Genomic DNA, 14,490 nt, shown 5'->3' with positions numbered 1-14,490 from the left:
GGCATTTTTATTTAGTGAAGTACAATCCGTGTGAAAATAATTACATTTGAGGCCCAAAAGGAAATAAGGAAACAAAACACCCTGAAATGTCAAAAGATGTGGCATTTTACAGTAGCATGAAACTAACCACAAAAACCCGTGAGAAGATGTTAAGTATGAAAGAGAATGCAGCGTATGTAGGGAGTGTCTCACCTCCCTGCCCCAGAGGTCCTGCAGCTCAGGATTATTAGTGTTTTTGCAACATGTTTCGCCTAATACTCCCATTACAGTTGATTTTGGATGCCGAAACTAACCTGTAGTGGGTGTTAATTTACAGCATCATACTGTACAGCAAACACAGAAACACTGGTGTCAGAAAGAGTGTTTTAGGATAAAACGTCTTGAAATTTGGCAACAAAAAGAAATCATGTTGACTTGCAGTATAGTGTAATACTGAACTGGCCCTCAGAAAGAATCTCAATTTCAAAAAAGAAAAACTTAAATTTCTTTTGAAAGAAAACAAAGTGTCAGCATTGGTCTCCTCATGGAATTTGTTGAAAATATAAAAACATACCAGCCATGACTGTCAACTAATGACTTTACCGCTCTACTTTGAACTAAATGGATGATTAAAGTTAAAGTTTTAAACAGTCATGTATAGTTGATTTGAAGTTTTGAGAGTTTAAATGTCTCAGCTTTCATAATGTCCTTTTGCAAAATCTATTTTCTCACAAGCTCAAACGGAGATTTCACAAAGCACACAAGGACATTGTGATTATTGTGAAAATATGATCCCCCTTCAGTTTATTGGTCCTTTGTTCAGCTTCTCCAGCACGGTTAAATGTTTAGGGTTTTTTTCCACGGGTGGTGTTCAGGCTCCGAGTGAAGTTAAAGGAATGTCAGATGAGTCTGAGAAGAACTCAGCGGTTTTCACTCGGACAAAGAAACCTCTCAGTCTGTTTGAGTCTCACCCAAACACCAGCAGAGTCTCATCTGAGCAGGACAAACTCTCAGCAGCCGCAGGGTGATCCTTTATGAATGTTGTCAACTTAAAGACTTTTCTGGTCCTCCCCGAGACGGCAGAGTCATGGCGCCTGTTGCTGTTTTGGTGCCAGTTTATGGGAGAAGACCACATGTTTTAGCCCGATTCATCAAGGCTGCACCTAAATCTGCAATCATCGACATGAATCATGGTTTGGGCGCTGGGTTGTCCACAAACAAATGCTGTTTTATATACAGCAAGTTCCACATCCATGATACATGTTTGTCTTTAAGATTTCTTGTCCTAAAGAGAGGGCTCGTCCGGGATTTGAACCCGGGACCTCTCGCACCCTAAGCGAGAATCATACCCCTAGACCAACGAGCCGTATGTTTTTTACTCCACAGAATCAGTTGTGACATGCTGTAGTTAAAGGGATAGTTCAGATGTTTTGAAGTGTGGTTGTTTGTGCTAATTCTCCACAGTAAGTGTGTTAGCTACAGCATTGATGGCGGTTGGCATGCCCCCAGTTTGGAGAAACAGGCAGGAGTACCGACACGGAAGCTAAGCAATGTCCTGCTGTGGTTGGGGGCAGCAGCTAAATGCATTTTAGGGACCTTTACGACAGAGAACTGAAGCCGTTATCGCTGCTCTCTTCAAAGCCACCAGACTCCTTTTGACAAAAATGTCATTATACCTCGCTGAACACGGGAGTTGCTGCTCTACCGTTGCCTCGATCACACAAATCACACAAACTAGCCGAACAAGGCAGCAGTAGAGCAGCAGCTCCCTTGTTCTGTGGTATAGGTTTTTGTCAAAGGAGTCTGGTGGCTTTGAAGAGAGCTTAGATGCATATAGCGGCTTCAGTTCCCCATCCGTAAGGGCTGTCTAACGGCCATCTACTGTAGGTAATACACTGACTATGGATAAGTACCTCATACAACCCCACTTTAAAACATCCAAACTGCCACTTTAATGCATGTGTCTGTCCAGGTGTTTCTACACACCTCTCAGTAAGTCTAAATTGTTATCATCTTCAGATCAGTCAGTGATCGAAAATCAGGAGCCACATTTACTGGTCAACTGCCAAATATCCAAAACAGGTCTGATAACTGTTCCAGAGTATCTGCTTTGATGCTGTTCTGGTTTTTCATAAAGATGGTAGATGGTATTAAATGAGTAAATGTGTTTTTCCCCCTGCAGGCATCTCTCCTCTCAGGGCTGCTTGTGTTCTTGCTCTGTGTCGTCTCTTCTCTCTGCCAGGATGAATATTCTGGATACCACTCAGGTCAGAGCTGCCACACACTGCTGTGATTTATCATTAACAGCTTATAAAGTGACTGTTTGTTGCTGCTTCACCGAACAACAAAGGACAAAACAATTAGGAACCACAAAACTAGATTTTTTTGTTGTAAGAGAGAGGTGAATAACAATGTTTGTGTTTGGGATGGAACAATAACTGTTTGGTTTAGAAAATGTCTAAATCATCACAGTTATCCATCATAATCTACCAGAATTTGCAGGTTTATTTTAACTTTTCTTACTGAGTCTGATTGGCAGCTAAATACCATATTGACCACAAATAAGTGATTCTTGCATTGCATTTCTTTTGTTATTCTGTACTTTCCACTCACACATCATTGTACATTTTGCAAGTTTTAATTTCCATATTATAGTTGTAAAAGTAATATCTATGAAACTTTTTTGTCATAAAGAGAGGGCTCGTCCGGGATTTGAACCCGGGACCTCTCGCACCCAAAGCGAGAATCATACCCCTAGACCAACGAGCCACTTTCTTCTATTTAAATCCATACAGTAAAATCAGGTCTGACATACCATGTTTCACTTGTCTGTCCAGGTGAGGAACACACCTATGAAGGCTCCATGGTCGACCGCTTCGACAACTCAGCCTCTCCTCAACCAGGTGAGTACAGGGACCCCAAAGTCAGCTACACAGGATCCGCGGTAAAACCGTGAGGTAGAGCTGGGCGATATGGAAAAAATCAAATATCCCGATATTTTTGACCAAATACCTCAATATCGATATTGTAGGGTTGACTATTGGTGCTTACAAAAAATATTTACACAATGAGATTTTTTTTACATATTTAAAACCAGAGACAGATAACACTTCATTTCACGATATTACGATATCCAAAATCTAAGACGATATCCAGTCTCATATCACGATATCGATATGGCTGTACCACCTAGTGTCATCCAGTCTCTCCCCTGAGCTAGCTGCAACAGCCTGAAGCGTATAAAGTAAGATGTAAACAGTAAACAATAAGTAGGCTACCCCACATCATCTCCAGACTCCATCTGGAACTTGTAAACAAAATAAGACAATCAGCTAGTAGTGCGATATGGGAGACAAGCGCTCCTCTCATATGTGAATGCACAGAACAGGGGTGTTACAAGAGTTGCTTCGGTTACACAGAGCAGTTGGCGAATTGTGGCGTTAGCTTCACAAGCTAACAGCGGAGCTAGCAGCAAACAGCGAAGCTAACGGCGGAGCTAAAAGCGGAGCAAACAGCGAAGCAAATGGGCCTGGAAGCCATTTGTGGTCGAGGCAAGAAGGGACACAGCTACAGTACATCCGTGTTTGATTGTATATGGAAGGGACTAGTTTGCTTCGTGTGGACTCACTGGACCGACTCGACATGTAGGCGGAGCTCGGGAGCTTCAGAGCTAAGGCGGGGCTACAGATTAGGTGTCCCTAAAAAACGTATATGTAACAGTAGTTCCACATTACATTAATTCATTTGCACGCGAGTTTTATTTATTTTTATACCGTGTATTCTCTGTGTAAATTCATGCACCGAACCGAGACGCCCGTACCGTTTCGGTTCAATACGAATACATGTACCGTTCCACCCCTACCACTTAGTGAGATCAGTCTGGCTTCTGCAACTGGTTGCGCCTGGAAAGGACAGCTGCAACGAGGCTTTACTTTTTATTCTTATCTGAAGGAAAATGACTGAACAATCAATCAATAAATACAAATATAAGTACATACAGTAATAATTAATATTTAAATACATACTAAAAGAACTCTGTCAAACACTAAGATAAAGCACTGCTGCATAGGTTTGACCAGTGTCCATTATGCAGAATTGTTCATGGCCTTCAGTTTTCATTTGTGATTGAGTTTTGTAAGTATGTGAGACTGGCATCTTTCAAAGCGAGGGCTCGTCCGGGATTTGAACCCGGGACCTCTCGCACCCGAAGCGAGAATCATACCCCTAGACCAACGAGCCACTCCTATTTTATACTTAGCCAATAGAATTGTGTCTAATGGAAACATCTGTTATTCTGTTCTGTGTTTTTGTTCGTTGATCAGGTCCTAACCTCTGCATTTATTTATTCTTTTATTTATTTCCCTTCTTATTTATTCCAGTATTTATTTACAGATTTATTTATTTATTGAACTTTTTGCCATTCTTCTGTCGTCCATACAAAAAGCCCACATAATCGTTGGTAGATCTCCAAACTAAAAACGGACCACTAACTGTAAAACAAATGCACCATTAAGTCCCGGAACTAAGTCTAAAATGTCTCCTCTGTGCCATCAGAGTATCCACCTGAGCCGACTCACAGCTACGACGAGGACCAACGACCCGAGGAGGGGGACTACGACCCGTACGGCCCTGAACCCACGCAGGTCACCATGATGACCGAGGACGCCTTCCCCTACGCCACCACTGCTGAGTCCCACTATGCCAAAGAAGACACAGAGACCATGCAGGTATGACCGCTGAGGGCGGGCGGTCTTAACATTTTATAGCCAAAAAACGATTTGATTAATCCAGAAAATAATCAACAATGAAAAAAATTGTTAGTCGCAGCCCTAATATCACCTAGTCTATTCCCTCCAATTCTGGGATTGCCACGTTGCTGCCAGACATTTCGCCAGATGTCCTTCTTTTCGGCCAGATTTCCTTTACCCAACGGTTCCTATGGTTAACTGCTCCTCAGATCTCTGCAGGGTAAATCCAGACAGCTAGCTAGACTATCTGTCCAATCTGAGTTTTCTGTTGCACGACTAAAACTACTTTTGAACATATATGTTCCACCAAAACAAGTTCCTTCCCGAGGCTATTTTGCAGAGGCACCGTGGCTCAGTGCGGTGCTTAGCACCGTCCGTGACGTTTGTGATTGGTCTAAAGAAATGCCAATAAACCAGAGCACGTTTCTCTAGCCAGACCCTCCTCCGCAGCACTGTGAAGGAAGGTCTGGCAAAGCAAGACCAAAGATTACCAAAATCAGAAAAAAATGCATATTATAACTTCAGCCAGCAGACAGTCCACAGTGTGTATGTTCACGCTCCCCGTGGTGTGATATTGCCGTGTTTCAGGTCCCATATGAGTATCCTCCAGCAGGACCAGACACCGACTCCTCAGAGGAGGAGTCTGGGAGCAACGCAGCGCTTAGGGAGGAGGGGCCGACGGAGTGCGACTGTGAACCCGGACAGCCTGGATTCGCTGGCTTCGCAGGACCAAAGGTACCGACTCATTTCATCCCATCATCGCCACTTTATTCTCAGCACACACTTCTGTTTTATCCTGCTCCATCCTGCTCATCTCATGCACCAAATTTCTTTTGCCCATTAGGCGCTGCATTCATCCAGTTCTTCTGACAGTTATCTTAAATTTTCCTAATGAAGCTGTCATTACTGCAGTAGTGGTAGTGTGCACATCCCCACCGGTGAGGTGCAGGGCAAAAAGGGGCTGGATACACCCCTGCTGGGTCGAAACGTTGCAGCACAATAAACGTGTGGGAGAATTAGCAGAGTGTGGGCACCTCATTCTTTTAAGTTGTCACTACTGACCATCAAAAATAGTCTTATTACATATAGACTGATTTTCTACTGAGAATAAATATGAGAAAGCCTGAAAGTAAGACTAAGAAAAAAAGCTGCTGCTCGCTTTTTAACATTAAATACATTGCCCTCATTCTTTACACTCTCCATTGGCTCCCGGTGCGTTTTAGAATCCATTATAAGATCTTAATGTTTGTATTTAAGGCATAAGGAATATTTGGCCGAGATTTTTACTCTTTGGTGAGCACAACAGGTCATTGAGGTAATCCAATCAACTTATTTTAGAAGTCCCGAGGTCGAGGTACAAACTGTCGGGGGATATGTTTCTATCTGAGAATCTCTGGTGTAACTTTCAGTTTAAAGTGCATTCGATTTGAAACATAGTTATAGTTCATCTGCATGCACACACACGGAATCAAGCAATAAATGCATGCGTTTGTTATCTTTTACTCAATCTGTATGCGTTATTCTTTTTCTATTTCCTGTCAGGGATCCAGAGGTCTGCAGGGTAAAACTGGTGAGCCAGGAGTTCAGGGCAGAGAGGTGAGAGTCTAAAACATCATCACTGCATGTTTTTTTAATCATCAGGAAACCTTAAATAACATAAGAATCAAATTACAGCTGCGTGTCCAGCTGCTGCTGCTGCTGCTGCTGCGAATACTGTGAGTTTCATTTGTGATTATTGTTTTTTTAGGGTTATAAAGGAACCAAAGGGGTTTGGGGAAAAGGAGGAGACACGGGACCAGTGGTAAGTAAATTGTGTTACAGCAACGCTGATACTTACTACCACTACTACTAGGGGTGTCACCATTCTCCAAATCCTCGATTCGATTACATTTTCGATTCTAAGGTCATGGTTCGATTTGAAAAAAATAAAATATATATATATATTTTTTTAAAGCACAGGTTGCTATGCCATTTTTAGACTAGACTGTTATGCAATCAAAAATCTGACCTTTGTTCGCAATGTACCACATTACATTGTCAAATTTAAAACATTTATCAACAACATAATGTAAAAATAACTTATATCTACAGTATAACCTGCCATCTAGTTTCTCTTTTGTAACTGCAGTCTTCTTCACAGAAGATGACATTCAAGTTCACAACAAAACAAACAAAAAACAATAAAACAGCCATGTCCATAGTCTTCTCTGAACAATTAAGTGTCTTAACAAACTATTTCCGAACAGTTGAACATATACCACACAGATAACTACTTTTTATATGGTACACGCACATAGCAGAGCTTGCAAACTGTGAACGTTGTCAACATAACATAAAATACTTCCACACCGGCGACTTCAGTGAAAGAGGAGGAAGCTCAAGTTCTGTCGATGGGTGTCCTGCATCTGCAGTTGCCGTGCTATCTTTTGACTGGCTGTAGTTAAGTTAGAGGAGGTTGACTCTGACAGCACTTCAACACGTGTGTGTTTTTTTCCGCTTGGCAAGCCGACCGGACGTGACATGGGGGTGTGGCAGCATCGACGATTCCATTTTTTAATTCGAAGTTCGAGATTGTGACACCCTTAACCACTGTGCATGCTATATGCTATGCTATGCTATGCTATACCGATAGATACACCTGCACTAACATTGACATCAGCAAAGTAAAAGGAAAAATGGGATGTAGGAACAAACTGGAGGAAAATGAAACTAAAGCTGCAGAGACACTTAGAAAAGACCTTAAAGCCAAACAAGGAAACGGAAGTTTTAGTTTTGGTTTTGTAGTTTATTTTTAAGTAAGTTCATTAAAAGTAAGAGTAAAAGGAGCAGGTAAAAAAAAAAAAACATCCCCAATTTACTCTTTTTATACTCTGTGAGACGCCACAACAATACTTTGATTCAAAGAAGTAAAAACAAGTACAGTAAATAGATAGTGAAATAAAAATACATGTGAAAAGTTTTTAGTTTGCATGTATTTTCTGCTGATACGTTTTGTCTTCTTCTACAGATTTTAACTGAATATTTGGAATAATATGAACTGCTCCAGACTTTAAATGAGTTTAGGATGTATTAGGCCTGCACAATATATTGTTTTTTTAATCGTCATTGCCATGTCAACTTACATGATAAATATCACGAAAGGTATTTCACTCTTGAGATTTTTTTTAGTTAGTTGAAAGAAAGTATATATAGAAAACTGCACTTTAAAATGTAACTTTCATTCTTTTTTATTGCAGTTTGACTTCAGTTCAATGTTTAATTCAAAACCTGTTGAAAAATTGAAAGTAAAAGCTTTATTTTTTTATTCAACAAGCAATCTGTTTGTATTTTAGCGGTGTACTGAAAGCAGCAGAAAGGTAGAACAGAGTACACTTTAATATCTGTTAAGTAATGTCGTTATCACGATATTCAACAACGTTATCCCATATTTTCCTCTTATCTTGCAGTCCTAGGATGTATTGAAAATGTATTAGTGAACATACGTATATACCAAAAGCAAGAACTCTCCTTGTCTCTTTTGAGTGCCAAACAATAACAAAGCACTTCATATTTTGTGTTCCTGTTTGTTGATTTGCGTGTTGTTTTGATCCTTAACCTCTCCTTTTACAGGGCGACGCCGGACCTGAAGGAGACGATGGAGCTTCTGGTTTCTCTGGAGCCATGGTGAGTTCAAAACCAGTTCACTAAGCGTCCCACAGCGGACGTCTGACGCGTCACACACGGTTCGTAAAGTTTTAAAGCTATAGTGCGTAGTTTCTGACGCCTCCATGAGGAATTCTAAGTAATGATAACAAAACTGTCGGCGCGTCTACATGATACAAGCCTTCTGTGATCGCGCAGCAACCCCACCCTTCCTCCTCCACGCAGTTGCTAGTAGCCAAGGAGGACACAGAGTATTAAAAAAAACGTGATGGACTTTTCAGAAGAGGTAATTATCTTCACTCGAGTTTCTGCGCGCGAATGTCGCCGGACGCCACAATGTTCTGAACCTAGCCATACTGAGAAATACAGAGAGAGTTGTGTGGAGCTGATAGTCTTAATTAGCTTTGTAGCAACTCATTTGGTAATGGCTTGAATGTAACGGACGTTCATTAATATCAAAACGTTACACACTAAAGCTTTAAACAGAACATGCAAGCAAAAAAAAAATCCTTTTACTGTAATGTTGAGCTTTATAGATTCTAGATGACATTAACTTGTCAGGACTCAAAATACAAGATAATAAGTAAACATTTTCTCATTGAAGTACTTATGAAGTAACTAAGTAACTGAATCTTTTGTCGTCAACAGGGAGAACCTGGACTTATAGGAGACCCAGGCGAGCAAGGAGAGTTTGGTCTGAAGGTAAACACACACACACACACACACACACACACACACACACACACACACACACTTACACTCCTTTTACACTGATGCACTGGCCAGGGATGCACCTTTAATATGAAAGACTGAACGCAGCGGTCTGAAATACATTAACCTTTCCAATAAAGTTACTTTAAAATGATGAAAGGGTTTCTATAAACTTCTGGTTCACTCAGCCATAAATTCTGTTCTGTCTCAAACCTCTCTTATATATCCCAAAATATATTGTTTTAATTATTTTCATGTAACAAAATGTTTTTTTTTATTAGTATTTTTTATTAGTGAAAATTTTGAAAAAAGAATGAACAGTTTATCACAGTTTATATATGATTTTACATTGTATATGAGCAGTTTACCGGCATCATGAACAGATGTTTTAATAAAATGTGATGTCTTGCTGTCGGCAGGGTGACGTCGGGATGGAGGGACCCCGCGGAGGAGTCGGAGGTCCGGGTGAGACTGTAAGGAAACACATCCTCAACCTCCCTGTGGTGGAAACATTCATCATATCTGAACTGAACTTAGTTGGGAAAAAACATCAGTGTCATTTCTTCCTATTTTCTCTCTTATTGTTGAATTTAAAAAAAAATGTGGTTGTTGCAGCAGCACAATGACATAAATGAATACAGATAAATAGAAAACGTAAAAGAAAGATATAATAAGAGCAAGGGCGTCACTTTGGGTTCAACATTGGGGGGGATTATCCTTTATAATCCCACAATGGGGAAATTCCAACTGTTGCGGCAGCAAGAGATAGGGTGGAAAGTACAAAACACAAATAAAGAAACAATAAATAAACATACACTACCGGTCAAAAGTTTGGGGTCACTTAGAAATTTCCATTCCACTCGATTACAGACAGAACACCAGCTGATCTGAGTGGGTGGCTGATCTTTAATGCAATATCTACATTGCCCATTATCAGCAACCATTCATCCAATGCTCCAAAGGCACATTCTGGTTAATAATCTGATATGATTTTAAAAGGCTAACTGAGAAAACATTGGAGAACCCTTTTGCAATTATGTAAGCACATAATCTGAAAAACTGCTGGAGTGGAATGGAAATTGTTTAAGTGACCCCAAACTTTTGACCGGTAGTGTAAGTAATGAGAATAAATAGTAACATGTATTTACAGTATTGCACAGTCTAATTTTTTTTATCCTACGGGTTAGCAGTGCTGATTGACTGTAGCTGTTGATCCAATCGTTGTCGGTTGGAAATCACCCAGAGTTTTTTTATTTCCGCCTCCTCCACCTGCCGATTATGGTGGTTCCTGCAGCTGTCAGGTGGAGCAGTGATGCAAGAAAGGAGGCTGCTGGGGATTTGGGGCTTTACCAGTTGTTGTTGCTGTTTGACCCGTTTTCAAAGATTCATCAGAAATAGGGGTTTCTTTTAACCAAAAATAGCATGGATGGTTCCATACGCTAATTGATGATCACTACTTAATGTATACCCTATATAGAGCTGTGATAATCCATAAACGTATGTTCCTCTGATCTTAACTATTAGATAAGATAATTCATAATTTCTGTTTGTTAAAAAGTAAATGAGGTTTATTGAACATCAATTCCAAAAAGAAGTGTAAAGCTAGTGGTAATAAGTTATGACGTCGGTTTAGCAGCTGTAATCCAGAATTGGGTGATAATTTGTAGGCTACTTTATGCTTTATAAACAGGCAAACCAAACCGGAGGACAACAAGTGCATGGTCGACGGGAAGACGATACCAGGGTTAACCCTTATATTGTCCTTATGTTTTCACAGTTTTTTTATATTAGAAATATGAGATGTCGAAAAAAGTGCCTAAAAATCAACAGAAACATCTGAAAAAGCTATAAAAATTTTGAAAAAAGCTACATATAAAATAAAAAATATATATAACACAATAAAGGAAAGGGAAAAGGCCAAAAAGAATAATATGAGCACTTTAAAATGTATTTTTGATTTTGTACGTCTACATTTGTGTATGTCCTTTGGTTGTGGTTTTTATATAAGCCGTTACAGGTTTCTACCACACCCTCACATGTATTTTTGTATTTCTTCAATATAATTAGTTTTTTATGTTCTGTGAAACAAATAAACTAAACTACACTAGTTCTGACTCTGGGGACAGGAAGACCGGTCCCAGAAGACCTTAGAGGTCTGGATTAGAGCTGAAGATCTCTCCCTGACCCTGACGGGACCCGACGGGTTCGGTCGGGTTCGGTCTTAATTTCTATCATTTTACACGGGCTCGGGACGGGCTCGGGCTTGCGCTCCAGGTTGATGCGTTTCGATTAGCGCGAAAATGGATGCTGAGGAGGTGAAACAAGAACAAGAACAAATTCTGTTGGGCTCAGGCCTTTTCGGGCCGAACTTTTAAGGCCACAGCTCTAGTCTGGATGGTTCATCATTGAGCAGAATAACAATAAACACATAAACAATTCACTGATTTATAAACCAACAGAAGTATTTTGCAAATTAATTATGAGGTTTTTTTTCTTTCTTAAAGATCAACCACCAGCAAAAGCTTTTGTTTCTGCAGCCCCGTTTTTAAACGTTTGTGTACTTTATTTCAAAACAGATATCAAATATCAAATCTGAATGTATAACATTTAAGTAGGCAGGCGTCTGCAGCACCACAAAAACACTACACTTCTAATTGTTTTTTATGCTTCATTATCCTTTTTATTTCACATCAGCTTTTAATATTACAGTATATATTCATTATTGTTCTTATTAGTTAAATTATAAAGGGAGAAGTCAGTGTTACACAAACACACACACAGACAGATTATTCATTTTCATTATTATTTATTTGTTGTATTTCAGGGCCCTCGTGGTGACGTTGGGTCTTCAGGACCAAAGGGCGGTAAAGGCATAAAGGTAAAGACACTCTCTCATACACAATTACACTGGATATACAGTATGTACCTGACATGTTTAAAGTGCTTATATAGAGGTAATGAACCTTCATGATTAGTAACATGTTATTGTTCTTAAAAGAGTGTCTAAAATGTAAAGGTTGAGATTGAAATTTAATAATAGGGGAGTCACGATTTCAATTCTAAATCGAGAATAGATTGAAATGAGCTTTCAATTTCAATTACGCAAATCAAAAGCAGGATCTGTGATTTCCCCTTTTTTAAATACATTATTTTTGATTTGACCATATCAGCCTTCGTGTCGTACTTTCCCAAAAATATGGCGGTCATATCACACTCGATGCCATGGAGCCTATCCTTTTAAAGAAGAATTGTAACATGTAAATGACGAGCTGTCAGGGCGTAAAACCAACGATCTGTTGATCTTTACGAATCAAAACTCCATTATCTAACAATGGCAAAGCAGTCAGTGCTGAAAAACATGTCTGAGACACCCCTATTTCATATTTTAAGTTTGAAGATTGTTCAGGTTTGAAGCACGAAGAATAAATGTTTTGCTGTCGCCTGCTCTGCTATATAAAGGTATTACATCTTTTAGATTGAATTTTTTATTTTTATTTTCTCTGAACCTTTATGCATCAAATATGATAGACTAATCTAAAGTAAAGTAAGGGCAAATAAACAGAAACAAATCACTTTATAGTGCTACATTTAATGATTTTTCCATCCAACTTCTTAATTACTTTTTAAGATTCATTTATAAGATAATTAACTTATTTTATAAGTTACAGAAATGTGGTCAAATATATTAGGGTTATTATATTATGTGTGAGTGCATGTAAATATGTGTATCTAAATATATTTGTGTGAAGTGTACGTATGTTTGTATGTACGTTTATGTATGTATGTATGTATGTATGTATGTGTGTGTGTATGTACGTGCGTGTATAAATGTCGATATACATCTGTATATGGATTGTACATTCAAAACACCAAATTGTATATAGTTACATGGGAGTGTTCCACAGTACTAAGGGTCAGGAAGGGAAGTTAAATATATATATATATATATATATATATATAATAATAATAATAATAATAATAATAATAATAATAATAATTACTGATTTATGGAAAAGGGGTAGGATTAAATAAGTGTATACTTCTTCCTACTCCTTTTCAGCATGTCTATGTTGGCTAATGTTTATTATTCTTATTGTTTATTGAATGTTTTGCTTATTTAACTTATTAGTACATTTTTTTATGTTTTGTTTGGTTTATTTTTGATATGTCTGAAATAAATTTCTTCATTCATCATCAGACGTCTCTTTTGTTCATAAAACAGCTGTTTTTCCGTTGTTTCCGTGTCTTGTGTTTAGGGGTCTCACGGTGATGAAGGCAAAGAGGGGGCTCAGGGACGAGACGGACAGAAGGTATGGATATAAAACATACGCAAAAGCTCCGAGAAGATCTGAATTACCTGCATATACATACAATATACAGTATCTGAAGGAAGTGAATGTCCACGAATGCCAAATTATTGTTTTCAATCCATTACTTTCTGATGTATTCAATTCAATTTAATTCAATTCGAACAACTTTATTTATCCCTAAAGGGCAGTCACAGTCAACCAGTCACATAAAAAACAGAGTAAACACCATCGCAATCATTCAGTCCACCAACATGTCAGTAGCAGCAGGTCAACAAATGGGTAACCTAGGCAAGAGCAGCAAAGCACACACAGGTTGCAGAAATTAAGCTAAATTAAATAAATATTCAACCATAAGCCCACTTAAGTAAATTAATAAATACATAAATCACAGCATTATGCTCCCCCAGGATTACAAGCTCGGGATGTTACAGGTTGCTGCCATCGGCAGCATTTAAAGGTCCTATATTGTAAAAAGTGAGACTTCCATGTCTTTTTTTTATTATGAAGCAGGTCGAGGTTATGCATAAATACTGTGAAAGTATCAAAATGCTCAATCCGCAGAGAAATGCACACAGCCCGTATTCAGAAATTGTGCCTTTAAACGAGCCGTCCGGACTTCTGCACGGTTGTGATGTCACAACTATACTACTGTTACGGCTGCCGTCGGCACCCTCATGTGTGTATATACAGTAAATGTATATATGGTAGAAAGTGCCGCTACAGTGCCGTAACAGTCAATCCCCGGCTGCAATGACGGTGCAGAGACGCAGAGTACACAGATGCGAAAGACCCAGAAACGCTGACCAATCAGAGGAGACAGGCGGGGCTTAAAGAGACAGGCGCTCCAACAAAGCGTTTCAGACAGAGGGTGAATGGACCTTTTTCACAGCAGACATTTTGACTTGTCATAGTAGTTAGGTAGGGTGAATGCAGGTATATTCAGACAGACAGTAGGAGAAAAAATATTTTTAACATTAAAGGATGTAGACATGTTCTAGTAGAAACACAAAACACTAGTATGAACCTGAAAATGAGCATGATATGGGACCTTTAAGAGCCTAATGGGGGGGTGGCAAGATAGCGCCGCCCTGATGGCATTA

At 39.2% G+C, this 14,490-nt stretch overlaps 1 protein-coding gene and 3 non-coding genes across 5 annotated transcripts in view; 1 reads left to right on the top strand and 3 right to left on the bottom strand.

Annotated features, from left to right (window-relative positions):
- Positions 1–14,490, top strand: part of LOC144519122 (uncharacterized) — a 38,021-nt gene that overhangs the window by 4,191 nt on the left and 19,340 nt on the right. For both annotated transcript variants that reach the window (XM_078252038.1, XM_078252037.1), the window contains 11 exons: positions 2,162–2,246; positions 2,817–2,882; positions 4,534–4,706; positions 5,316–5,462; positions 6,270–6,323; positions 6,475–6,528; positions 8,337–8,390; positions 9,018–9,071; positions 9,500–9,553; positions 11,905–11,958; positions 13,337–13,390. In XM_078252038.1, coding sequence (XP_078108164.1) covers positions 2,843–2,882; positions 4,534–4,706; positions 5,316–5,462; positions 6,270–6,323; positions 6,475–6,528; positions 8,337–8,390; positions 9,018–9,071; positions 9,500–9,553; positions 11,905–11,958; positions 13,337–13,390 — 738 coding nt within the window. In that variant the 5' untranslated portion in view covers positions 2,162–2,246; positions 2,817–2,842. The remainder of the gene's footprint in view (positions 1–2,161; positions 2,247–2,816; positions 2,883–4,533; positions 4,707–5,315; positions 5,463–6,269; positions 6,324–6,474; positions 6,529–8,336; positions 8,391–9,017; positions 9,072–9,499; positions 9,554–11,904; positions 11,959–13,336; positions 13,391–14,490) is intronic.
- On the bottom strand, positions 1,274–1,345 carry trnap-agg (transfer RNA proline (anticodon AGG)). The gene has a single exon. It is a non-coding gene; the product is annotated as a tRNA-Pro (tRNA).
- trnap-ugg (transfer RNA proline (anticodon UGG)) lies at positions 2,677–2,748 on the bottom strand. The gene has a single exon. It is a non-coding gene; the product is annotated as a tRNA-Pro (tRNA).
- On the bottom strand, positions 4,147–4,218 carry trnap-cgg (transfer RNA proline (anticodon CGG)). Its single transcript has one exon. It is a non-coding gene; the product is annotated as a tRNA-Pro (tRNA).

Source organism: Sander vitreus, chromosome 6 (genome assembly GCF_031162955.1).
Source record: "Sander vitreus isolate 19-12246 chromosome 6, sanVit1, whole genome shotgun sequence".
Taxonomy (NCBI): domain Eukaryota; kingdom Metazoa; phylum Chordata; class Actinopteri; order Perciformes; family Percidae; genus Sander; species Sander vitreus.
Note: the sequence above shows the minus strand (reverse complement) of the source record. Positions and strands in the feature narration are given on the sequence as shown.